The 26,283-nt window shown below is 35.5% G+C and overlaps 1 protein-coding gene across 2 annotated transcripts in view; it reads left to right on the plus strand.

Annotated features, from left to right (window-relative positions):
- LOC148947248 (zinc-regulated GTPase metalloprotein activator 1-like) overlaps window positions 1–10,497 on the plus strand; it is a 261,597-nt gene extending 251,100 nt beyond the window's left edge. The window contains exon 11 of one of the 2 annotated variants that reach the window (XM_089097347.1): window positions 10,360–10,497. In XM_089097347.1, coding sequence (XP_088953473.1) covers window positions 10,360–10,421 — 62 coding nt within the window. In that variant the 3' untranslated portion in view covers window positions 10,422–10,497. The remainder of the gene's footprint in view (window positions 1–10,359) is intronic. The other variant, XM_089097351.1, reaches the window with a different exon arrangement.
- The last annotated feature ends 15,786 nt before the right edge of the window (window positions 10,498–26,283 follow it).

Here is a 26,283-nt window from a genome sequence, read left to right on the forward strand (position 1 = left end):
AAAAGCCGGTGTATTTTTTAATGTACAATATCTTAAAATTAAAAATCGAATAGTTCTTATCAATCGTTCTGCTATTGCAGCTTTTATAGGACCGTGACTATGATAGAGAAGTGAACTATATTTCTCTAGAACTTTTGCAACATGGGGATTAACAAATTCACCACCGCGATCCGTTTGAATTTTTTTATATGAATCCTGTTCGAGAATACTTTCAATGGCCTGAGCAACTTCAACACCTCTCTTTGATCGCACTGGAAATGCATACGCATAGCGACTAAAAACACTGATTGCAAGTAGAATGTACTTGTACGGTATATTGTGACGTCTTTGAAGTTCATCTAGAGTCAGGAGATCTGCTTGCAGTCTATGCACGGGGTCAAAGGCTGTAGTTTTTCGATATTGATTGGCACGAAGTCTATGATTTCTATGCAGAGTGTAACTTGATTCATTTTGTAGATAGTCTTGTACACTTTTAGTGTAAACATCAGTGACTTTGGAAAGAGTGGTAGGGGAACTTAAACTCCCTGCTTCACCAATATTTTCATAAACACCTTTCAGAACTTCAACCATTTTGAACATAAACATGTTGTGTAACGTCCGCTACCCTTTTGTATACTGGCTGTTGATGGTGGAGGTAATGGAGACGTTGACTTGATACCCCTTCTCTTTTGTCTAGCTATTAACGGTGTACTAGTATTTTCAAAATTTGATTTAAAATCTTCATCTTCTTCATGCTTCTATTTTAATAGTTTCAATGTTGTTGATGATGATGATGCATGCTCATTTAATTTTTTTTAGAACGTGTCTATTGCTAATAAGACTTTTGGGGAAGTTTATTGTATTTAAAAAATTGTATAGATGAGTGTGAAATGATAATAGTCCTTTACGATTTGTAACCATATCATAGATTAAATCAAGTAGATTATAGCTCTTGCCCTGAACTAAAATCCCTTCCCCATTGCTCTCAACTTGAATATGATCTTGACCACTTTCCAAGAGATAGATTAGGAGTCGTTTACATTGTTCACGATATGAGTGGGGCATTAGATTTCCAATTTTCAATACAACTGAATCCAATTCCTCCTTCTTTAATTGTGTTCCAGCAGCAGCAGCAGACTCTTGAGAAGATGATTCTTTTTTGTGATCAATACCAGCAGCAGTGGGCTTCGATCGATAGGACTTGTGTTTGTCCACTCGGCGAAGTGCATCTTGAAGTAGGATCAGTTTTTTACCATCCTCAATATTTTAATTGTCAAGGAATTTACTCTGAGTGTTCTCAAAGTGTTCCACGGGTGAGAGAGCGAGTTCTATTGGAGTCAATTTATAGGGTTTTGCCATCTAGAGAAAACTGTTTACAAGTCCTGCAATTATTGGCAGTAAAAGTGTGAAAAAGCTACCACCCGCCTGAAGAAGTCGTTTCCTTTTAAAATTCTTTCCTTTCTTTTTAGAGGCCAATGTACGTACAATGGAACGATATTGCTTTGCCTGTTGCTTAACTACTTCTGACAGTTGAACAGTACCCTCGGTCAAATTCAAACAAAGTTCGGATATAAGATAAATGAAATCATTGTCAATACCGTGTTTGAGTATTGCTTTCCTAAGCGGAGGTTTTGAAGTGCTTAGAACTGAAAACAAATGTCCATTTTCATGTAGTTTCTTCAGTGTCATGATAGCGACTAATAGGTCTTTTTAGCGGTCACAGGGAGATATACTGTAATTTCATTGTCGAAAATATCTGTGACTACACGCAGATCCTCGGGTGAATTTTGATTAAGATCCAATAGGATATAACCGTGGGGTTTATTAGTTGCCTGATTGTATGCTGAGAGCAGAAATTTAGGGGCACCTGGATAGATTTGTTTAATAAGGGTTATTAGCGAGCGAGAATCACAAACAACTCTGTAGATGATATAGTAGGTGCAGTTCAAAGCAAGTATTTGCATACATTTGCTCTGATGAAAGAGATTGTGTAGAACCAGAGTAACGGAAATCTGTTCATGATGAGAGCGAACAGTGAACAACTGCAGCATTTCCTGGGACTATTGTTCAATAGATTAAGCCAGATCGTCAATAATCAGCCAAGAGTTTGGTGCAATAATGCTGAAAACATCAAGTCCCTGTATGAATTGTATCTGCACCAATCCCATGGTGGTGGCAGAAATTGCTTTTATTTTATCGTATGACTCCTGCCAAATACTGTAACAATAGTACATTTTTTTCGGCTTTTCCACAATTTTATCGCAATTTTTAATTATTTTAGTTAAGAGTGTTGTTTTGCCCGACATTGAGGGCCCACATAGAAACGATCTAAATGGTGTTTTAAATTGATAGATGTTCCTTTCAACAGTTCACCAGGACAACTAACTGTAGAGCACAATTGTCTTAATGACTAAATAATTTCCCTACTACTACTCTCTCCAAGAATAATAATAATAAGAAGAAGAAGACGAATAAAGAATCATATTTTCTTTTATTATATGCATAAAAAAAAAGTAACAATACATTGAAAAAAGCACATTAAACACGAAAAAATACACTTCTTTTTAATTTATTTATAATAAAAATACAACATTTACATAGGCACAGAGAGAGAAAAAACACTTAAATAAATTCAATTTTTTTTTGTTTATTTATAGAGAAAAAATACAACATTAGATTAAAGCACTTGAAAAAAAAATATCACTTTTTTTGAATGAAACATTTACAAAAAAAAAATCTGCTCTAAGTAAAAAAAAAGATAACTTTGATAGTGGTGGTGCGCCCCCCGCTGGCGGCTGGCCCCGCCCCCCCGCCCCCCCCGGCCGCGCGCCGCCCCCCCCGCCCCCCCCAAGGTTTTAGGAAATAATTTACAGGACTTTATTCAAACTGAAACTTTCCCTATGGATAACACATTCGGCCCGGTCTGAAGTTAAATAGTGTCCAAGGGGAAGGGTTGTCACACCATCTTGACAAACATAGACCTTGTCGGAGATGGTACTCATGGCAATTTTTTCCACATTTACAGTAAAGTTCCTGTATTTGAGGGAACAAATTGCCAGCAATTTGGCTCGTGGAATTGTATTTAGAACAAAATAATTCCTATAAATGTCCATGTCGAAATTCTTATCCACATAGCGCGTGGGTACTCCTTTGCAACGTTTCTTGATTTCCTCATCATGTGTCTGTATAAAGTACACCTTCGGAATTACAAACATACCACGGGAAATCATGTCACTTCCCGTTTCTGATAAAAAAATAAAAGCTGATTTGGTGCCCGACGTTTCACTAGCTCTGGGTAAAGACCACCCCAATTGGTGTAGTCCATCCGTGAGCTGATAATTTCACCGTGCGCCAAATCATCAATTAGATTTGGGGTTTTCACTTTTAACAGTAGAGAATCCGTGTCCCCGTAGCAAACCTCTACTTGCCCCTTTTCCGGCCACTGTACCCTAGCCACATTGTAGTAGAATTCCAATTTGAGCTTTTTAGAGATCTCCAAGATAGCACTGCCTGCAACAATATTTTTATTCAAGACAATGCGTCTTTTTTTCCTATTCAATAGTACCATGTCCGGGCCAATGATTGTGAAGGAAGTGTAATTTGGATCGGCAATAATTTGAGCACATTGTTCGGGATCGGTCACGACGTCACAACGATGTTCTTTAGAACTGCACTTCCCAAGTGGGCCGCTAGGCAAAATCACAATGAGTGTACAAATGCTTATGGCGGACGTTAGTATTATCTTAGAACGTACGTGGGGGGCAATGTCAAAGACCGTTATCAAGGAGGGTTTTGACGTAACGGACTCGTGCGATGACATTTTTTGACGTTGAAACCTTTGTTGCAAATCACTTTTAAATATAATTTATGTACAACTATTTTTTTTTTTGGCAGAAGGTCAGAGATGAGTTTTTGTTTTGAAGGTGTCCAATGCAATCCGTCCATCTCGACTAAACACCTATTGCGAGGGCCCAATGAGTCCTTAGTCACAGGTCTATTGATGCACGGGAAAACAAAATCCTTTACTGAATCGTAAAGCTCGACTGGTATCTCTCCATTAATTTAAAAAAACAATCCAACCGGCCCCGTTGTCTCACAAATGTTGTCGGCAATGTTGGGGACCTAGGAAGCTTGAGGGCCAAAGAGTCAGTAATAGTAGCCAAACGATAGTATTTAGATGGACAAGGCTAATAGTTCGATAGAATTTAAACCGAGAGCAACTGCATCTGATTTTGCCCCTGTCTTTTCTCCTGTTGGATCAGTTTCCAAGTTACGATCCCCGTGAAAAACAAATCCACCCCTCATTGACCTTTCAATGAAGAGGTGCTGATCCATGTCTGTGATTAGCCCAATTTTTCCCCACTAATTTTTAGGATAAGGTCCATCACCATATGAGATGAAAAATAATAGCCCAACTCAAGATTAATGTCTCCATAGACTTTATCAGTATTTTTAAACTAAATGTGTAACAAGGCTAAAATGTAACTTGAATAGTAAAATACGTCATATTTAAACCCATTTTAAGAGCTTTCTTGTTCAGCACTTTTTTTAGAAACAGCGTGTTTCTCGAGGGTTAACCAACTGTTATATTTAAAGTTATAAAACGACTCAATTAAGTGACCTATATCTATGGTGACTCATGACAAGGAACAACAATAGTCATAAGAATATATGTTCTTGGCCTTTAACAAATCATATAAATCATTTGGAAATTGTTGCTTGAGAAGGGGGAAAGCATTGCAGCCGTCATCGTTTTTATGTACATGAATTAATTCACTCAATGATTTACGGAAAAAACTGTATGAATCTAAAAAGCGAATTTTATTTGTGTACTCAACGTCGGCTTCAACAAATTTCCACATAAATTCCAAAACTAGCAACTTTTCCGATGATTTAGGTATGATTTTGTAGATAAAGCTGTCTATCACCCACGAATCATCCACTCTTCCATTTCTTTAATGATGTGCTAATGCTGGTAGCACATAATTCAGATCTTAGTAATAGTTATTTTTAAAAATAGGAAGAAAAAGTTTTTGTTTAATTTTTAAATTACATGAATTGTGAGCCCACCCCCGAAAGTTACTTTTTCCCGTTGAATTGGGATCAATAAGGTGATCGTGATCCTGGACCGTGTCTTTTGGGACAAGAGCAGCCCTACAAACCCAACAACTTTTCCCCTTTTCTAGTGTCAGTTGCGCTTCATCCGATAAGGTCATTTGGTTGTTGGTAGTAATCTATCATAAAGTTACATCACGTGCTGTGTTTATTAGGGATACTAAGAGCAGTTTCATACTATATTCATACGCAATAGCCAAAAAAAACTTTTTCAGCTGTAAGCTGTAGTCGGAATCATAACGAACGTTCGTAGTGAACCATGCAACTCGTGGGTGGTACGTTACGCGAGTTAACTGGAACAGGTCTTAGTCATAGGCTGATCCTTATGCAGTGTCCTAAGACACATTATCAACTTGTAGCAGGGAATTTTGGAAATTTTTAAATTGTAAAGTATCTGCCTACTGTCGGCATTTCAATTCTTTGATAGCCATGAATTTTGCAATTGCTCATGTGACCTGAGATTTTTTTTTCATTTCGAAATGGGGAAAGACACATGTGGCAATAGATACGGTCCCCTTTCTTCAAATCTTGAGGTAGGAGTCGACTTATTTCTGTAACGGGGAAAAAATTGACGTAGGAATTTACATCTTTGGGAGGCTCGTAAATAAACCAAACCCAATTTTTTATATTATCCACCATCGGTGTCCTCACTGAATACAAAACTCCCTTTTTATTCGGTTTCTATGCCCCATCTACAAATTCAGTGTCATACCCAAGAACGACCACCGCCAACCCGAGATTTTCATGTGCTTTTTCGATTATGGTTATTTCTTTCAAGGAAACCAGCTACCTTCCCTCTAAACAGTCAAAATTTAATTGAGGGAAAATTTTTCCAACATTGCATGCAATTTTATCGAGATTTTTCATTGACGATTCTTTGTTTAATGTTTTATGGGCTGCTGCTAAAAATGCATTTTTAAAGCATTGTAGCCCCGTGTCAAATTTCAAACTCTGAACTCCTTTGGTAGCCGTCAAACCTAGGTGGTATTTTATTTTGTTACCCCGCCCTCCCCTTAAAATAAAGTTTTTTTTAAATCTACTGAGATTCAGATCCATGTGTTCAATGTGTAAAATTGTGGACCCACTTCCCCTCTCGTTAAACGTGTCCAAAGCTGATATCAGTTTATTTACCCAGTTGAAAAAGTTGTCTTCAAATTCGTTTAGACCTGGGTAAAAAGTCTGGTTGCCAGTTGAAGAATGAAAATAAAAAATATCCCCGGATGTTCCCTTTTGTAAATAAACTTTTTGATTCACTGATACTTTAACCACCCCGTGGCCCCCCCATGTATGAATCTGAATCTCCATTTGCGATTATATTATGTCAATGTAGCTCTGGAGAACATTTAGCGGGGCAGCTAAAATAATGCCCCCGGCAATCGCGTTTTCCTCGGGAGGGTTAAAATCTACCCTATATGTTTGTATGTGACTTAGAGCAGACTCTAACAAATAAAATTCGCGTAATTCCGAGGAAATAGCACTATTTTCATGTCCTGCACCTATTTGTACAGGATCCAATTCACTAATAGTAAAGTTGTCATCAAAAATGTCCTCGGAAGAATTAGGCCCAACAATTTGCATTGTTGTTGCTGTATCATTAAGCGAAATGGTGGGGGTGACATAGAATTGTCAATACCCCCGGTCTGTTCAACTGCAATGGTTGGAGATGACATGAGGTCCCCTAGTACATATTCCAAGGTGTTTGGGGACAATTGATCAAGCCAGCCTGTATTGTCCTGCGATGTAATTTCTTTATGAGGACCCGGTTCAGTTGCACTTGTAAAATCACCTAAATGTTCATGCATAAATCTATCTACCCAGTCCAGATCTTTTCTCACATCAATATCACAAGTTAAATCGTCTAACCTAACAATGTCCCCAAAAAAACATCGTTAAGGAAACCCCCTTGCCATTCCATATTATCTACAACTAATGTAGGTTCGTCTCTGAGTTCCATTGGTGGTGATAGTATTTGTCCAGTAAATTCAAACGTTTCACCATACAACGGCAGTGTTTTTTCATTAATCTGTGGAAAAAGGGTTTTATTTTCTATGTGAAGTAAGCATTATTTCACATAGTTACAAGAATCATATTCATTTTAGTTGTATGTTTACCTGAATAAGGGCTGGATGGTCCTTTTTAGAGCCCCGGGGAGGACCTTTGGGTACATGGAGCTTCCTTTGGGGTAGGAGGATCGGAGCCCTTCCGAGTTGGGGTAGAGGACTTAACAACAGTGTTCAAATAGAACTTGTGTATTATCATGCTCTAAAGTTACAGCCTTAACTACCTTTGGAAAACAAATTCTAAAATAATCCTTTAGAATGTCTCTAACTGTTTTATCAAAAAGTCCAAAATAGCTTCGCCCAATAACTAATATTGATAAACACTGCGCTGTCACATTTTAGGCTATTAAAAATCCTTTTTCCTGTGTAAATATCTCTTTATCTAAGATAAAAACATCCGGTTATTTTAAACTTTGTAACGAGCGATTAGCATTCAAATTATACCTGTCGGATTAATATTCAACCTTCCCGATGGCTTATTTTGATAAAAGATTAAATATGCGCAAAGCGAGGTGCAAAAACATATCCTAGTTTAAGAACGGTTGTTCAATAGTCAGCTGTGAAATAGTGATTTGTTTATATATAGAGTTTTTTTAATGAAATAATGAATTTTTGTATTAGAAAATATCTTGCTTAAAAGAGAAATTACAGGAAAGGTTTTATAAATCTATAGAAAAGTATGATAAGCTATTTGCTACTTCTGTGTTATAACCACTCTTTTATATACTGCTAATTTGGTTAATGGTAATGAAAGAAAATGAAATAGGATTATTATAGAATAGTTTAGAAACAAATTTAAGTTTTACTCATCAGAAATTACGCGCTGGAGAAAATTTGAATCATTTTTGAAAATACGGAAAAAAAAAATTATATACATTTACGAATTCTGACTGCACTTGTACATCTGAAGTCCCTGACAAAGCATGAAGAGGAGTGTCCTCCCAATCTTAACCAGATGAGACTGAAGCACTATATGAAAGCATCCATTTCCTCTTAAATTTTCTACCAGGTTGCATAGAGGTTCGTGCAGAGCTGGCACTTGGCTTGATTAAATTTTATGGTTCGATTACTCCTGTCTCAGCGTTGTCGTGGGCTTCATTCAATTTTGCACGTTTTTGCTATGGCGATTGATCAACGGTATTCTAAAATAAAAATCATTTTCAGTTTTCAAACTATTTAGCTTACGGGAGGGTTATGCAAAGCTTTTAAAACTTATATACCTAAATTACGAATATCACTGTACTAAACCCCCAAAAGTTGAAAAAATGACACAAGCAGTTAACCTGGACTAAATAAATCATTGTAAGCGAAGAACTTTTTTCTCCTTCCATATCAACAATTAAAGTCCCAAGTTCGTAACAATTAAAGTGCCCAGTTCAGGCATAGTTCGTAAGTTAATTCATAACTCAATTTTGAAAAAGCCACTAAATGACGAGACAAAATAGACATCTCTTTTTTATAGCAAAAATGCTTTTTTTAAAAGATATAACAACACAGTGAACAAAAAAGCGTAAGAAAGGAAGGAAATTCTTCCCTAACTTAATGTCGAGACAAAAAAAATGGATTTCTTTTTATTATATCGAAAAGTACTTACCCTGTTTTGAATATTTAGCTAACTGCTTTTTAAAAGATCTAACAACACAGTGAAAAAAAAGCGTAAGAAAGGTAGGAAATACTCACCTAACTTGATAGATATACAAAAAAATTTTGATTTATTGTTATTTTAGCGAAACTGACTGATCCTGTTTTAAATAGTTAGCGAAATGCTTTTTAAAAGAGCTAACAACACAGTGAAAAAAAAAGCGTAAGAAAGGAAGGAAATTCTTCCCTAACTTAATGACGAGACAAAAAAAATAGATTTCTTTTTATTATAGCAAAGCTGTCTGATCCTTTTTTTAATATCTAGCAAAATGCTTTTTAAAAGATCTAACAACACGGTGAAAAAAAGCGTAAGAAAGAAAGGTAAAGGAAAATCTTCCTTAACTTAATGACGAGACAAAAAAATATATTTCTTTTTATTATAGTGAAACTGACTGATCCTTTTCTGAATATCTAGCGAAATGATATTTAAAATAGCTAACAACACAGCTAAAAAAAAGCGTAAGAAAGGAAGGAAATTCTTCCCTAACTTAATGACGAGACAAAAAAAAATATGTTTCTTTTTATTATAATAATGAGAAAATTTTACTCACCAGAAGTCGCTTAGAACATTCCATATCTCTATCTATGTAAATGATTGCAAAAATATTGATACTAGTAGATTGAATGAACTATTCAAACTGTAGAAAATTCTAATCTGAAACTTGAATATATACAAAAAATAATTGAATATATTGGCAGCTACACAAGACACGCTGGTTTTCTGATACGGGTTTACCACTGGTTTAAGAGCTTCTATAGAATAACGTAGAAATAGCTATATGTCTCCTAGAATTATAAGGCCATGTGAGAGGATACTCACTCTCTTTGAAAAGGTGAAGAGCTTCTATAGAATAATGTAGATTTTGCTATATGTCTCCTAGAAGTATAAGGCCATGTGAGAGGATACTCACTCTCTTTGAAAAGGTGAAGAGCTTCTATAGAATAACGTAGAAATTGCTATATGTCTCCTAGAAGTATAACCTTGATTACTACTTGCGTTTTCTTTCAATTAAGTCGTCAAAGTTTAGGGTTCAATTCAAAATATAGCAACGGGGGAGGGAAGGGGCATATGTTACCCACTTTTTCTAGAAAAAAATTTATTCCAGACAGAATTATTATTATCTATGAAGGTGTACTTGTCTTTGGGAATCAAAAGATTGGTAATGTTCGGGTTTTTATGGATGAACAGTATTTCGGATTTAACTACGGTATATAGTTTTGCTTATATTTTTTCACGATGTAACGTGGCAACACCGACAAGAATCTGATACTGCAATAACAATATCCTGATTTTTAATCATCTAAAAGAAGAATCTTAGAAAATTGCAGTTTTCCGTTATGAATTCACCTGATATGGATCCAGGGCAAAAAAAAGTTCTTGTTTTGGTATCCTTGATATCTTTAGTAGACCTCAGCGCCCATCCAATAATGTTTATGATTAAATCTTTTCTACATATGTCAGTTACTTGAGAGGCTTAAGCTGAAGTTGTTTCTCTAGTTTTCTTTCTCTGTTTTTCCGCTAGATTTACGGGATATTTCTCACGTTCAGCTTTTTCCTTTTCAGGAATCAACTTGGAGAGGAATACAATTGAAAATCAATTGAGATTTTGTTTGATCAATAAATAATTAAACTTCATCGTTCTTGTTCAAATTTTATAAATTGCTGTATCGAGATTCTACTTTCTGAAAAAAAATATAGAGATTGTAAAATTTCAAGAACGTCAAATTAGGGCTTTAACTCTGCACAGATTGAATAAAGGGCAACCTTGATTGAATAGCTCCAATTGGCCTGTTACATGGTATGTTAAGCAACATAAGTTTTATAAGTGAGCGGAAATGCTGAATTTTTTGTATTTTTGTTTCAACTCATTGATATTCTAAGAACTACAGCATTTTAGGCATCCAAGATACTGTACGAATAGCAGTAGTATCAGAAGCTCTATTTCCAAATGTATAGGGAGGGGGAGATAAAAGAGTATACCATACTTCCGAAAAAATAGAAAGTTTGAAGTTTATTATTGAACCAGGCCGGATAGGAGAAAGTGATCTGAACCAATCCACACTTTCAGCTTTTCATGGGAAGGTATTGTAAATCACAGAGTCAACTACAAAAAAAAATGAAGAATGTATTGTAAAAAAAAGGTTCCTTTAAGAACTGAGGGCACTACAACTGCTGCTGAAACAACTTGGTTGCAACGTTAAATCACTTGACGCAAAATTGCTCGCAAATATGTGTCATCTTTCCAACCCTGCTTTGAGCTTCAACTTTGCCCACCTTCCAAAAAAAAAACCTGAATTTATCCTTCGATAATGATGGGAACCAATTACAATCCTGGGAAAGCATACACAAACTAGCAAAATTTTGTAAAAAAAAAATTTGTATTTTAATTTCCATCCAACCCAAGAAGACTTAATATTATTGGTCAGCAGTCGAGTAACAACTGTTGTTTTTAAAAGTATGTTTCATTGCTAAGTAACCTTATAAATTATTCAAGCTATAAATATAAATTAACCATTTTTGATCCGATATTGTTGCTCATATCTAACCAAGAATAAGTTTTATTGCAATGAGCTCAGTGGCGGATCGAGGGGCGCCCCCCTAGCGTAGTCTAAAGTAGTGTAATTTACTTAATTAACTCAAGTTTGCGTTAATTAAACTTGCTCCTGACGCAAGTTTATCGGATCAACCTGTTTTGCGCCTCCCTATTTTTTTTTTATCGAATCAACATATTTTGTGCCCCCCCCCCTAAAAAAATCCTGGATCCGCCCCTGAATGAGCTGAGCTATGAACAAAAAAAAAAGAAAAAAAGAAGCAAAGAACAGTGTTCTTTTGAATTAGCTTAGCCGATCTACTGAATCCTCGACACGATTTTACTTTACTATTTGATTTTTATCGATAATCAAGTAACAGTAAAGTCGATTAATTTGTAAACATTGCTAAGATGGAAAATCTCAAAACAAGATCTGAACCTTAGGCTTAGAACAGTTGTTTGTCGTGTTTGGTCGACAGAATAATCCAAGCACCTTCTTATGAATTTTAGCCAAAAAAATTATCAATTGCTCCTTATAACCTCTAAAGTTCTCTAAAATGTGTGGTAAAATTAAATAGACCAACACTTGTCCTCTGGCAAGAAATCAAAAACCTCCTAGGGGACGATAGTCAACACTGTTGTCAGTACTGGTACTCGTAAATTCTGGCGGATCCATTTTTTTGATACCAGGAAAAGGATTTTTTTTTAAACGTGGCATTCTACTTCCTTGTGATTCGTAAAGAGTAAGCTGAGAATGATTTATCAAACGTCTTATTTTTCATTTTTATTTTTTTTAAGAATAAGTTGCTCCAATTTTAGGGTATGTCTAAAGACACTTACACAAGGGGGACAAGGGAAGACAAGGGGGTTTCTTCCCATCTTTTGCTACAAAAATGTATCTAATTTTACCCCTTGGAAAAACTTCTTCCGAGTGCCTTTCGAAAAGGCCCAGAAAAATCATGCCGGACACAAAGATTTTAGCCCTTTTATGTAGCAGATTTGCCCAATTTTGCTCAATGTGTTTTCTTTCAATTAAGTTGTCAAAGCTTAGTATTAAATTGAAGAAAATTCTACGAAGGAGGGCTGGTTGCTAGTTTACCCGTTTTTCTAGAAACACTTATTTATTCGTAACCCCCCCCCCCCCCTGGAAACATTTCTGCGAGGGCCTTGTTTTATGTACCCTACATAAAATACTAGTTGAATCATGACCGAACCAGGAGATTTAGCCCTCCCCTCTTAGCAGACCTACCTGCAAAATGGTGTTGCCTGCGTTGATAATAATCGATTGTTTTAAAACTTATTTGTAGCATGATGCTTAAATTGCTTTTGATGCACATTGTTCATGGTAAACCGGACTCGTAAATTATTCAGGGGGAAAGCCAGTTTATTCTTATGGAAACAGGTATTCCATTTTTGTCAAAAGTAAGTAAAAGGAAAATTCAAAGAAATGGCTTACCCACCAAACTCAAACTGATGACACTTCAAAAAACCGAAAAACAGAAAGAAAGCCATCATTGGACTCCCAAATATTGTCGATGGTTGATCACCGATGTTTACCAACCGACTATTCTATTGTTCAACATTTTCATCAGACTCTCTAATCTGCTTTCAAGCATTGGGTAAGTGGGGCCCCTCTTAGAAATCTTGGAGCGATTCAACTTGAACGAAAAGTCATTGTGTACGGATTTGTCTTCTGTTCGCATGTAAACAGAGAAAAGTTCGAAAAAGCTATTTGCCATTCTAATCGCCCATTGTTCATATTGTTTTCCATAGAAGGCATAATTGCTTTTTCCCATCGGTAAAATTTGTAATTGTTCTAACCTCTTAAAAAAGTACAAAGGCCGGTTGGATTTTATGAAATCAATATATCAATCATTAATTTTTTATTTTAGCTTTTTAGTATACTTTGTTAGTTTTTTTTGTTATGGGGTAATTGTCTGGCTTATCTAAGCTAAATAATTACTTTTCGGACAATTTTTTTTAATACTATAAAGAAAGTAGTAGAAGTAGATGAATGAAACTTTCAGGAATCTGCTCAAATATCAAATCCTGGAAACCTCTGAAAGCTTCTGTCACCTAGTTCAACTACTTATCTTTAAATATTATATTTTAAAAAACAAAGTTTTTACGAACCCAAAGATCAAAATTGAAACATGAAACAAATAAAATTATTGCTTCACAGATTACTCAACGCAGATCTACAAAAATAGATGGAATAAACTGACTCGTGATATTTTCCAATATCTGTACAATTCTAAAAACGAGCGCTTTACTGAAAACACAAAACTGACATAAAAAAATATATTGTTCTCTTGGTATCAGAAAACTCCAAGAGCTCTTACAAAAAAAAAATAAAAGACTAATTCCTAACTCTCTCAATAGTGTTTCACCGACCATGATACCGAAAACCTTGTAATTCTGGAAGAAACGCAAGCTAGCACAATTTTCAGTAAAGCGCTTGTTTTTAGAATTAAATAGAAAAACAAGTTTTTTAAACTGAAAGTAAGGAGCCACATTAAAATTTAAAACGAACAGAAATTATTCCGTATATGAAAGGGGCTGTCCCCTACTCAACGCTTCCCTCTTTACACTAAAGTTTTTTGTTGTTTAAAAAAATAGAGTCGTGAGAAAGAGTCAAGCTTTAGCGTAAACAGCGCGGGTTGAGGAGGGGACAGCCCCTTTCATATACGGAATAATTTCTGTTTGTTTTAAGTTTTAATGTCACTCCTTATTTTCAGTTTAAAAAAACTTGTTTTTTTTTATTTAATTTCTGATCGTTTTTTAGTTAATGTAGCTTTTATTTTGGCTCGCCGTCATTGAATAAGTAAACAAAATTTGCGGAAAATTTTTACTTTCCTTTTGCTAAATGGCTGTCTCTAAATTCGGTTCTGACGTAATTTACAAATTAACTTACGTAACGAACTTCTATATTCGTATATTTTTCTTCTGGCAAAAAATACACAGTTGCAGATTTTTGCAGATATGAGCTTGAAACCTATGTTATAGGGTTTTCTGATACGCTGAATCTGACGGTGTGATTTTCATTAAATTGTTTTCACTTTTAGGGGATATTTCCCCCCTCTTTAAAAAATCAGGTTAATTTTCTCAGGTTCGTAGCCTTTGATGAGTAATACTAAACTTAATAAAATTCATATATATAGAATCAGCATTTTAAGCCCATTCTTTTGATACATTTATTGACATCAAAGTTCCGTTTTTAAAAGTTTCGATTACTATTGAACCGTATCGCTTGTTTTTGTTTTTTTATTGTTTTTTTTTTATTACGTATATGTTATTACGTATATGATGGGGATCTACCCTTAGTCAATACCACACTCTCTACTTTAAAAGTTAAAAAAAAATTTAACTCACAAACCCCTGAATCACAAAGGCCGTTTAATTAAAATAGATAGCTCTTTTGAAAACACTAAAAACAAACTATAGCGTAAAGAGTGAGGTATTGACTTGGGGGAGAACCTCCTCATATACGTAATAATTTCTGTTCATTTGAAGTTCTAATGTTGCTTCTTACTTTCATTTGAAAAAACTAGTTTTTTTAAATTTAATTTCTTATCTTTTTTTAAATAATGCTCGGCAATCTGACGCCCTCTTAATCGAACTGTCCCCTACCTCAAATAAACATCCTCCCCAGGCCGATTCTCCTGATTACCACCCTCCTCCAGCCCCCCCTCCACCAGAAAAAATTATTCCTGAAAATGTTTGTATACGTCCCAATAACCAAAACAATATGTAAGCAATGGGCAAAGTTCATAACTTGCAGCCCTTCCCCTGGGAACTGTGAGGGATTAAGTCATCGTAAAAGACATATTTATTAAATTTTCGACTATGGTGAACAAAATGGCTATCTCAAAATTTTAATTGAGTGACTTTGAGAAAAACATGAGCGTGGGAGGGGGCCTAGTTGCCCTCCTATTTTTTGGTCACTTAAAAAGGGCACTAGAACTTTTAATTTCCGTTCCAATGAGCCCTCTTACGATATTCTAGGACCACTGGGTCAATACGATTACCCCTGGGGAAAAAAAACAAACAAATAAACACGCACCCGTGATCTTTCTTCTGGCAAAAAATGCAAAATTTCACATTTTTGTAGATAGGAGCGTGAAACCTCTACAGTAGGGTTCTCTGATACGCTGAATATGATGGTGTGAATTTCATTAAGGTTCTATAACTTTTAGGGGGTCTTTCCTCCTTTTTTCGAAAATCCGCCAAAATTCCTCAGGCGCGTAACTTTTGATGGGTAAGATTAAACTTGATGAAACTTATATATTTGAAATCAGAATTAAAATCTAATTCTTTTGATATATCTATTGGTACCAAAATTCCGTTTTTTAGAGTTTCGGTTACCATTGAGCCGGGTCGCTCCTTACTTACAGTTCGTTACCACGAACTGTTTGATTAGAAAAATAGATATTGGAAAAATAGTAGATGCACTAGAGCGATTTTCTTCCTTTTTCAAAATGGGACTCAAAAACTGCTGGTTTTTGGAGTATTGTTTGCTTTCGAGACTTATTTTCCTAACGATTTAAAATGAAAAAACTAAACTTTTTAGAACAAACACTTTCAAAGATCAGCTCACTTACCAAATCCTGAAAATCTTAGAAAGCATCACTCACCTTTTTTAACTGCTTAATTTGAAATATTCAATAAAGCTGGTCTCAAAAACCAGTGTTTTCTTTCTTGTTAGGCTTTCTTTTTTTCTTTTTTTTAGGCTTTCTGAAAAGGCGTAGAAAGCTTTCGAACATAAATTGGACTTTGCTGAAAACAATTCTTATGTCGATTTAAATGTTCATACATGTCATAATATTGATAAATAAAATAAAAAATCACCATCATAACCGAGACTGCTGAAAAAAAATATGTTTAATTTATATTCGTTGCTTAAAGTCTCAATAACTTTGGATTTGTCAAAGTCAAAATAGATAAGCCATTTAAAATATCTTTTTTTTCAGTAAAGTGTCGATTTTGTGCTGGTCTTTAGAAGGCATGGGACGCATTACCCCTACTCATTTTATTTTCGTCTTGTTTTGAGTTTTACTCGGTTATAAATTGCAATTTCCGTTTGTTTTGGGTTTTATTTGTTTATTTATTATAACTTGTGGTAGTTTTATGCTTGGAAAACTATTTGATTTTCTTTCTGTTCTTTTTTGGCTTAATGTAGTTCTTCACTTTTCTTTGAAAAACTTATCTTGTGGAAAAAGTTTTTTTCCCTTTTAAATTAATTTCTGTTCGTTTTTTATTGACACGGTCTTTTTCATTGGTAAAGAGGATAATATATAAAAATCATTTCGTTTTTTCCTATAGGGATCCATTTTGGCCTAGTATGTATGTGTCGGACGAACTTTTTCAGCAATTTTCAATGGGATATTGCTAATAGACCCCTTTGATAACCAATATGTACATAGTGTGTTTTCATTCATTCAGCTCAACACCACCCTCAGTATTCACTGAAAGTTTAACTAATGCCCTTAGAATTAGTAATAGTAGAAGGGATAGTAGTAGAAGCAATATTAGGAGCAATAGGAGTAGTACTAGTGATTATTACTAGGGAGCTAGTACTAGTAGTACTAGGGAGCAATAGTACTAGTATTATTAGTCGGAAGCAGCAATAGTATTCACATTGTGATTTTTTTGCCTAGTTCAGCATCCCCTCCCCATTCTCTGTTAGTTTCAACTTTATACTCTAAGCAATTTCTGAGACATTACTGATATGTTCTGTAGATAACTTGCACGTACATAATTTTTTTTTTATTTAGTATCAGTAGATGTAGTAGTGGTGGTATTATCTAGTACCTTTTTGTTGGTTCAACAACCCCCTCAAAATCCACTGAAAGTTTCAACTTAATACTCTAAGCTGTTCTCCAGATATAGCTGCTGCGCACTTTTAATAACCTGCATCCACATAGCGTGCTTCGATTTTGCGCTCTTGGATTTTGCCTTGTTCAACATCCGTAATATGCTCTGAAAGCTTCAACTTGATACCCTAGACCATTCCTGGGATATTGCTGATACACCCTTTTGACAACGTGCATGCTTTGAATGTGCTTTGATTTAGTTCAACATCCCCCTAAGCATTTGTCTGAAAGTTTCACTTACCTATCTGTAGTATCAGTAGCTGTAGTCGCTGTATTGGTAGCAGAAGTAGCGGCAGTAGTAGTAGTATCAGTATGCACAGAGTGCCTTTTGGTTAGTAGAATATGTCCTGAAAATTTCTAGTGAATACTCTAAGCTGTTCCTGGGAAATTGCTGAAACATCCTTCTGGCAACCTGAATGCACACAGTGGGTTTTGATTTAGTCCAGAATCCTCCTAAGTATTCCCTGAAAGTTTCAACTTATTGCCCTTAGGCTCAGTAAAAGTAGTAGTCATAGCGTTTGTAATAGAAGCAAATTTGAGAGTTTTATTTTGGTTATTTTTTTATTTCCGTAGGGGGAAGGAATTTTGGTACTTGTGTATTGTGTGCCACTCAGTCACATTTACGCTATTCTTTTGTAATTTTCTAGTGGCTATATACCTAGAAAGAATTATTTTCTGACTTCAAACTGTCCAAATACTTTATTCGCCCGGTAAATACCCCCTCCGGAAAATGTCACCCCCCCCCCCACCCGCAGAAAAGAAGGCTTTCCAAATTCGAGAACTTTATTTGAGTTTTAGTTTTTTAATTTCCGTAGGGGAAAGGAGTTTTGGTACTTGTGTATTATGTATTATGTAAGCTCTTACCATTTTCTGGTTAGAAATCAATATTGATAGACTTTTACAAGGTTAATTAACAGGATAGCTTAGTTGTACACCGAACTCGACAAGTCAGTACTAAAACACAAGGTCAAATATAGACAGACTGGCGGTGCCGCCGCGTAGTGACACTGGTGGCACTATTATTATCATGACACTGGTAGCACTATGTATTGTACATTATGGCAACTCACTCAAGTTTACGTTGTTAAAGCTCGAGAACAAACCGGTTTCTTCGTTAGTTTTTTCAGCTAGCGTGAGACAAGACAATGACAGTATAGTATATATGGGCTATATATTTGCACATAAGGGGGGGGTGGTGGTGGTAAAGTATTTGAAAAGTTTGAAGTCAGAAAACAATTCTTTCTAGGTATGGCCACTAAAAAATTACAGAAGAATAGCGAGGTATCTCGAAATTTTGTTAACTAAAAAAAAAAAAAAAAATGAAATAAATGTAATGTTTCATTTAAGTGTTTTTTTCCAAGTGTTAAATGTTTTTTTTTTTTTCAATGACCGTTTTTCAAAATATTAAGTACGGTACTATTATTAGGTTAATGTTGTGTTTCGTTTTATGATGGTCGCTGATCAAAGTTTATGTTATTTGTGCCTGTCATTTACGTTATTTTACTGTGTTCATGGCCGTATATTTGACTTTAGAATACACTTATTTATCTATCTATCTAATATGCAGAATAATTGTACCAAACACATTTTGCATGCGGACCCGCAACACTTTATCCCTCCCCCCTATTGTGCAAATCTATACCCCAAATTAGTTTCTAAAGTAACGAAGAAACTAATGAAAAAATCGGTGTGTTCTCGAATTTTACACTGCGTAAACTTGGGTAAGTGGCGCATAATGCGCAAGTACCAAAATTCCTTCTCCCTATGGAAATTAGAAAAATAAAGCTCAAATAAAATTCTCAAATTTGGAAAGCATTATTTTCCACGGGGGGTATTTTCCCTGGATGCGGGGTATTTTTGGGGAGTATTTTACTGGGGGAGGGGGCAAACCCCTAGAGCCCTCCTAAACATTCCCTGAAATCTTTACCTTAATATTGTTAGCCTTAGTCATAGCAATTGTAGCAATAGTACTAAGTCACATTAGTAGCAGTATGTAAATAACAGCTTTTGTTTTCTTTCAAAATCCCCCTCAGCACACACCGAAAAATTCAACTTATTTTCGTAAGCAGTTCCTCGGCCATTTCTGATACGTCCTTTTGACAACCTGTCAAAATATTCCCAGAAATTTTCACCTTTCTTCCCTTAGTTGTAGTAGTACTAACAGTAATAGTAGTCCCTGAAATTTGCACCTTCATATCCTTAGTAGTAGCAATAGTGACAGTAATAGTAGTAGGAGTATTACTGATAGTTGTAACAGTAGCATATTGCCTTTTGGTCGGTTGAACATCCCCTTCATCAAGCCCTATAAGTTTCAATTTAAGCTACTATTGAATAAATAAAAACAATTTTTTGCAACTGAAAGTAAAGAGCAAAATTAAAAAAACTTAAAACTAATAGAAATTACTACGTATATAAAGGGGGTTACCCCCTCCTCAACACCTCGCTCTTTACGCTAAAATATTTCAGTACTTTAAACAATACTTCTTATTGTTCCAATTAAACGACCCTTTTGTTTCCGACGTCAATCTTAAAGAATTGGGACAAAATTCAAACGTTAGCGTAAAGGGCGAGGTGTTGAGGAGGGGGCAATCCCCTTCATATACGTAATAGCTTCTGTTTGCTTTAAGTTTTAATCTTTCTCCTTACTTTCAGTTGAAAAAACTTGTTTTTTTTTTATTTTTGATCGTTTTTTAAATAATGCCAGGAAATCTGGCCCCACCTCCACGAAGAAACCCCTCCCCACAGAAATATCCTGTAGACAATTAAATCCTGGTGAAAATTTACCTCGGAGAATTACTCTTAACCACTCAGCGCGTAAAATTGAGACGCAAAAGAGAAAGCAAGACATATAAAAAGAATTTTGTATAAGAATTCTGGCAAACTCCTCTCGTGTATAATTTACCCTGACAAGTTCGCTCCCTGGAAACTTCCCTCCCCACAAAAAATCCCCCCGTGAAAAAATCCCAGCAGAAAATTTGTTCCTCCCCCCCCCCCCCCATTCAAAAATGTATCCCTACATTCCAATAATTAATACTATGCGCAAACAATGGGAAAATTTTATAACTTAAAGACCTTTCCTCTGGGGCTGTGGGGGAGGTCATGGTAAACCTAAAGGCATAGTTGTTGGCCCTTTCAGCTATGATGAACAAAACGGCTATCTCAAAATTTTGATCGGATGATTTTGGGGGGAAAGGGGTGGGGGAGGGGGCATAGTTGCCCTCCAATTTTTTGGTGACTTAAAAATGTCAATTGAACTTTTAAGTTTCGTTTGAATGAGCCCTCTAGCGATATTCTAGGACCACTGGGTCTATAAGATCACCCCTGAAAAAAAAAACACGCATCCGTGATCTTTCTTTTGGCAAAAAATACAAAATTACACATTTTTGCAGATAGGAGCTTGAAACCTATACAGTAGAGTTCTCTGATGCACTGAATCTGACGATGTGATTTTCATTGAGATCACGTAACTTTTAGGGGCTGTTTTTCCCTTTTTTTGAAAATCAGGAAAATTTTCTCAGGCTCGTAACCTTTGATGGGAAAGACTAAACTTAATGAAATTTATATATTTGAAATCAACCTAAAAATCCAATTCTTTTGATTTATCTATAGTATCAAAGTTCCGTTTTAAGAGTTTCGGTTACTATTGAGTCGGGTCGCTCCTTACTTATAGTTCGTTACGACGAATTGTTTGATATAGTATAAAGCTGCTATATACTACTACATACTTTAGGAGATGCTAACACATTGCCGATATGTTTTTTTGATAACCTGTGTGCCCATAGCACAGTTTATATAATTAGTTTATATAAGTTTATATAATCTATAAACTGTTTATATAATCTATATAAACAGTTTATATAATCTATAAACTGTGGCCCATAGTGTGTTTTAATTTAGATTGACTTCCCCTTCAACATTTCCTAATATTTTCATCTTTATACTATTAGTCTCACTACTAGCTGCAAGAGAAGCATTAGCTGGTGTAGCATTAGTAGCATGGGTAGTTGTATTAGTAGTAGCGCACACATGTTGCCTTTCGGTCAATTGATCCTCCCCCAAAGCATTCTCAGAAAGTTCCACCTTAATACCCTAAGCCATTCCTGAAAAAAGCTCTTTTGACAACTTGATGCTTATAGTCTGTTCTAATTTAGTTCCACTTTTCCCTTGATATTCACTTAAATATTCACCATAATACCCTTAGCCTTAGTAGCACTAGTATCATATTAGTAGTAGTAAGAGCAGTATGAGTGTATCATATTGTCTTTTGGTCAGTTGAACGTCTCCCTCATAATGTCCTGGATGATTCGGCCTGATATGATAAGCTGTTCCCAAGATGTCGCTGATGCACCTTTTTGACAATGTATGCTGAATGTACAGATTGTCTGCTGACAATGAGGATCTGAATATCCTCAGCCTGTGCCTATAATATGCTGTAGCATTAGTAGTAGTAGTAGTATAAGGAAATCACTGAACTTCGTCTAATAAAAATATTTAGTTTATGCAACAAAAAAATGGCTCAAATTACTGAGCAGTACTAATCTGACATTTGTTACTGAAACCAGGAAATGAAGCCTGTAAAATTGAAATAAGTCAATATTTTATTTAGAATGATTACAAGCAAGTTTCTTTAAGACATGGTTAATGTCTAAGGTTTCTGTTATTTTCTTACAGCTTGAGGGGGGGAGAGGACAAGCTGTTTACGTATACGACTTCTCTGAAGTATGTTTCTTTCTCCATCGGAAATTATTTACATAACTTTCAAAAATAATTACTCTAAACAATTTTTCAAATTGGCGAGAATTGACGTAGGGAAAAACAAATAATAGGATTAGGCCGACAAAGGAAACATAAAAAGTGGCACATATAGGGAGGTCTTTGAAATGAAAAACCACGTGTTTGCGGATTTGGTCATTAATAGCGACAGAGGAGTAGCCTATAGCAAGTAATTCCTGATACGATGTAGAAAAGATAGATATAGATAATATTTGGCATAATAAATTAAGGATAAACAACCCCCAGAGCTATTTATGGCGCATATGGTGTTAAATCGATGTTTCAGTTGCTGAGTCTTTTTACAAGAACAGGTTACCCAGTTTAAACCCCCTCCCTCAAAATTTGTATCCGACTCACACAAAAGTAACAAATGCATGTAAACGATTTTATTTGCGTTTCGTAAAGTTTTTTCGTCCCCCCCCCCGCTCTCGCCTCCTGAACAAAAATTCTGAATACCAATATGTCCCGAAAACAGCTTTTAATGTTGGTACTGTCATTGGTCCTAAACATAAACCAGTAATAATGGTTAGAAGTACAATTAAGTCATCATTGACATAAAAAGTGGCACATATAGGGAGGTCTTTGAAATGAAAAACCACGTGTTTGCGGATTTGGTCCTTAATAGCGACAGAGGAGTAGCCTATAGCAAGTAATTCCTGATACGATGTAGAAAAGATAGATATAGCTAATATTTGGCATAATAAATTAAGGATAAACAACCCCCAGAGTTATTTATGGCGCATATGGTGTTAAATCGATGTTTCAGTTGCTGGGTCTTTTTACAAGAACAGGTAGGAAGTCTGCCTCCCATCTTGCGGCAGCAGAAATTGAATTCCGAACCTCGTATTGCCAAGCAGAGCCTCAATCCACTGTCCTACCACATACACTAGTTACATGGCAATAATCTCCACAAAGGCTCTTTAGTCTCTGAAGGAGAAGGAAGACGCAGGAGCCATTTAAACACTAATCTAGAAAGAAAAACGTGGAATATAAGATTACCAAGCAATTCTAGGCGAAAATGGTTAAAGAGAAACCATTTTTTTTTAAGCTAAATGGCTGGCGCCTCAGCCATTGGCTTAAATGGCTCAGGCATCGTGACTTGCTTGCAATATGACTCGCCGTTACTGGATTCAAGTTTTGACCTTTTGGATGGAGTAAAAGGAATTTGAATATTACTCATATTACGAATCGGAAATTCAGTTTGATCAGAGGCAAAAGATGGCAAAATGCTCAGACGCTCAAGTAGGTCCCCCCCCCGCTCTCCCCGCCTGAACAAAAATTCTGAATACCAATATGTCCCAAAAACAGCTTTTAATGTTGGTACTGTCATTGGTCCTAAACAGAAACCAGTAATAATGGCTAGAAGTACAATTAAGTCAGCGTTGACATGTTGTCTTTCATTCGTTTTACGCTTTAGGTATTTCACAGCTCATAATTACGTTTCGTGAATTATGTATCTTGTACCTTGTAAATGTTGTTTTTAATGACATTAGCTTCTTTTAATAAACTTATTTTATTTAAGCACTTTTAAATGTATTTGTTCAAAATATCTTATAAGATATTTATATCTTACAAGAGAAGCTTACAAGAGAGTAAGCTTCAGGGCTAAGGGAACCCTCATTCAAGTTTGTTGACAAGGACCCCCAAATACTGGTGCCAGAAAATATGTTTTGAATGGCTTGAAACTTACATCGGGAAGTACATGGAAGAAATGTGCCCTAATTCGACAAAAGTAGAAAATAAATGGTTTGTTTGAATATGGGGCTCTAGAACGGGCCAAAAAACTTTTTTTTACCGGATTGAAACCTAAAGCCGTAAGTTCCTAGCCAATTGGACCCTCGTCTACAGGAAAAAAAAAGTGCTAGTTTGAGGGTACGAACCCTTCAAAATTGTAGCCTTAAAAAGGGCCGAAAGCAATTTTTGAATCTCTTGAAATTCTCAAGGAGAATTATTACTATTGGGAGGGGAAGGTTAGTGCAACTGGTAATAGGCCAAAATCTGTGGACCTTAACATGCAAGAAGATTTTATTTTGGGAATCCCTCCTCCCCTTTCTGATAATTATACAAAAAATAGCCTAAATACTACTTTCGATTCCCTTGAACCTGTCAGTAGCTGTTGCCCACGCAGGGCAAAAAATGGTTGAACTTCTTAAACATGTTTTAGAAGATCAACCATTTTTTGGGAGAACGATGGTGTTAGGGAGCCCAGGGATGAGCAGAAAAATTTTGTCCTTGATCATTTTGAAACCCAAAGAGTCAGGTCCCTAGGCTAAGAGGCCCCTAGTATAACAAAAAATGTGTATGTGAAATGGGGTACAAAAGACGGCCGAAAAAGCTCTTTTTTTTCAAAAGAAAAATTTTTTCAAATGTAGACAAGTCCAAGAGAATCTTGATTATAAAAAAACTGATTGAAAAGCTTAGGTTGTTTCAATTCGTGATGTCAGAAACTAGGAAAATTATTTTGTATTGTGTCCTTTGGGTAAAAGCCGTTCTCTCTTTCACCCAATGTAAATCAAAAGGCCAAAAGAAGAAAAAAATAACCTCTTAACCGTTTTTTCGAGTTGGGGGATGATAGGGGATAATCTCCAGGATTTTTATCGGTAGCGCTAGATGGTGTTACTGTTTTATTCTCAGACACGAGCTCGAGTCTTACTTTCTTATTAGTTTTTTGTACTCTTTGCTCATTAGTTTTCAAGCTTGGTATCTTTGAGTCAAAGATACCAAACTTAACAACTAATTGATTTTTTATTGGCTGCACAGATGAGTCAAAGACTTTGACTCAAATGTGCAGCCAATAAAATCTTCAACCATAAAATCTCCCAGAAAATTGTTGTTGTGGAGATGGCAATAACTAAAAAATGCAAATTTGTAATGGTTTGCTATTACGAATACATCATGGTTGCAGCGGTAGCTGCAACCTAGTAAAGAGCGAACCACAGACCATAGTAACCAAAAGTTAAAAAACACCATAAAAAAAATGCCAAATGAAAAAAAATTGCCATCTGACACTGAACCAGGAATGGTAACTATTATTTCGTTTCGTCTTAAAAGTAAAAGTTTATTGCGAAAAAAAAAATTTACGGGGATTTCAAAAAAAGCCTCAACCCCCTCGAAATGGCGTCAGATCAAAATGAAAAGTGTACCATTGGATTCAGAACATCGTAGACAGATCCTTTATAGCTCATATAAAAGATATGGCTCATATTATGTCCTTCATATAAATTCCACCATCAGTAAGTTCCAAATGGCACTAAAAACGGCACTTTTGGTGCCGTGTCTCAAGCGGAAAAGATGGAGCTATTGGGCTAGCGGAACTTATAAGAGTGATGTTTAATGGCTCATTTAAAAACTATTGCTCATATATACGTGCTTTTTTTTCTTCTCATTAAAAAGAAAACTGTTCCATCAAAAGGTACTCTTCTATTAACTGGACTCTTTTATCTAGTGCTAGTTTGGTTAATGCTAAAGAAATAAAATAGGATGACTATATAATAGTTTAGAAACAAATTTGTTTAGAAATCATATCTACATGCTTTTTATCAATTTTACCATCCAATAGTTCCATATAGCACTAGACACGGCACTTTTGGCACCACTTCTTAAGTGGAAGAGTTTGGAAGCATAAAACGGTACCATTGCAATAACTATGGTCCAAAGCCTTTAATTGGAGGTTTATAAACCCTCTCACATATACTCCCCTTTCAGAACCTCTTAGTAAGTTTCATTAATTGCCTACTGATCTTAAAAGTAAAAAGTTATTGCGAAAAAGAATAACAAAACTAAAAACTTTTCAACTGAAAATCTACCATAAATTAAGCTTAAATAATCAACAGTTTTGAATATAACCTTCAAACTTCATTCTGCGATGAAGCCTGTTTGCTAGTTCTAACGGCGTTAATTGAGGGGAAGGGATATCCTTTTCCCTCTTAGCCTTTTGTTCCTTCCTAGGTTAAAAAAAAACACCTTATTTTGGTCATTTCTTTGGAAAAGGCACTTTCTTCATTTAAAACAACCGAATGTGTACTTTATGGGAATGTGCTATGAAGTCAAATTTACAAAAAGCGATTAGATATAAATATAAGCTTTTAAATATGCCCTTTAGCAGCTCTCGTAAAAACAGCTATTTGCTCATAAAAAAAAAAATGTCCCTGAAAAACATGTATTGTTATGTGAAGTATGGATAATGAACTTTATGTTATAGACTGAAAGTTTTTCGTAGCTGTCAAGGTTGTTTGCAGTGTTTTTTAGAGGTATCTTATCTACCCTAGATGGGTTATAATTAGAAATTATATTAAATATAAGAATTCAACT

Source organism: Artemia sp. Qi Xiang Cuo, chromosome 11 (assembly GCF_049724085.1).
Source record: "Artemia sp. Qi Xiang Cuo chromosome 11, ASM4972408v1, whole genome shotgun sequence".
NCBI classification, from domain to species: domain Eukaryota; kingdom Metazoa; phylum Arthropoda; class Branchiopoda; order Anostraca; family Artemiidae; genus Artemia; species Artemia sp. Qi Xiang Cuo.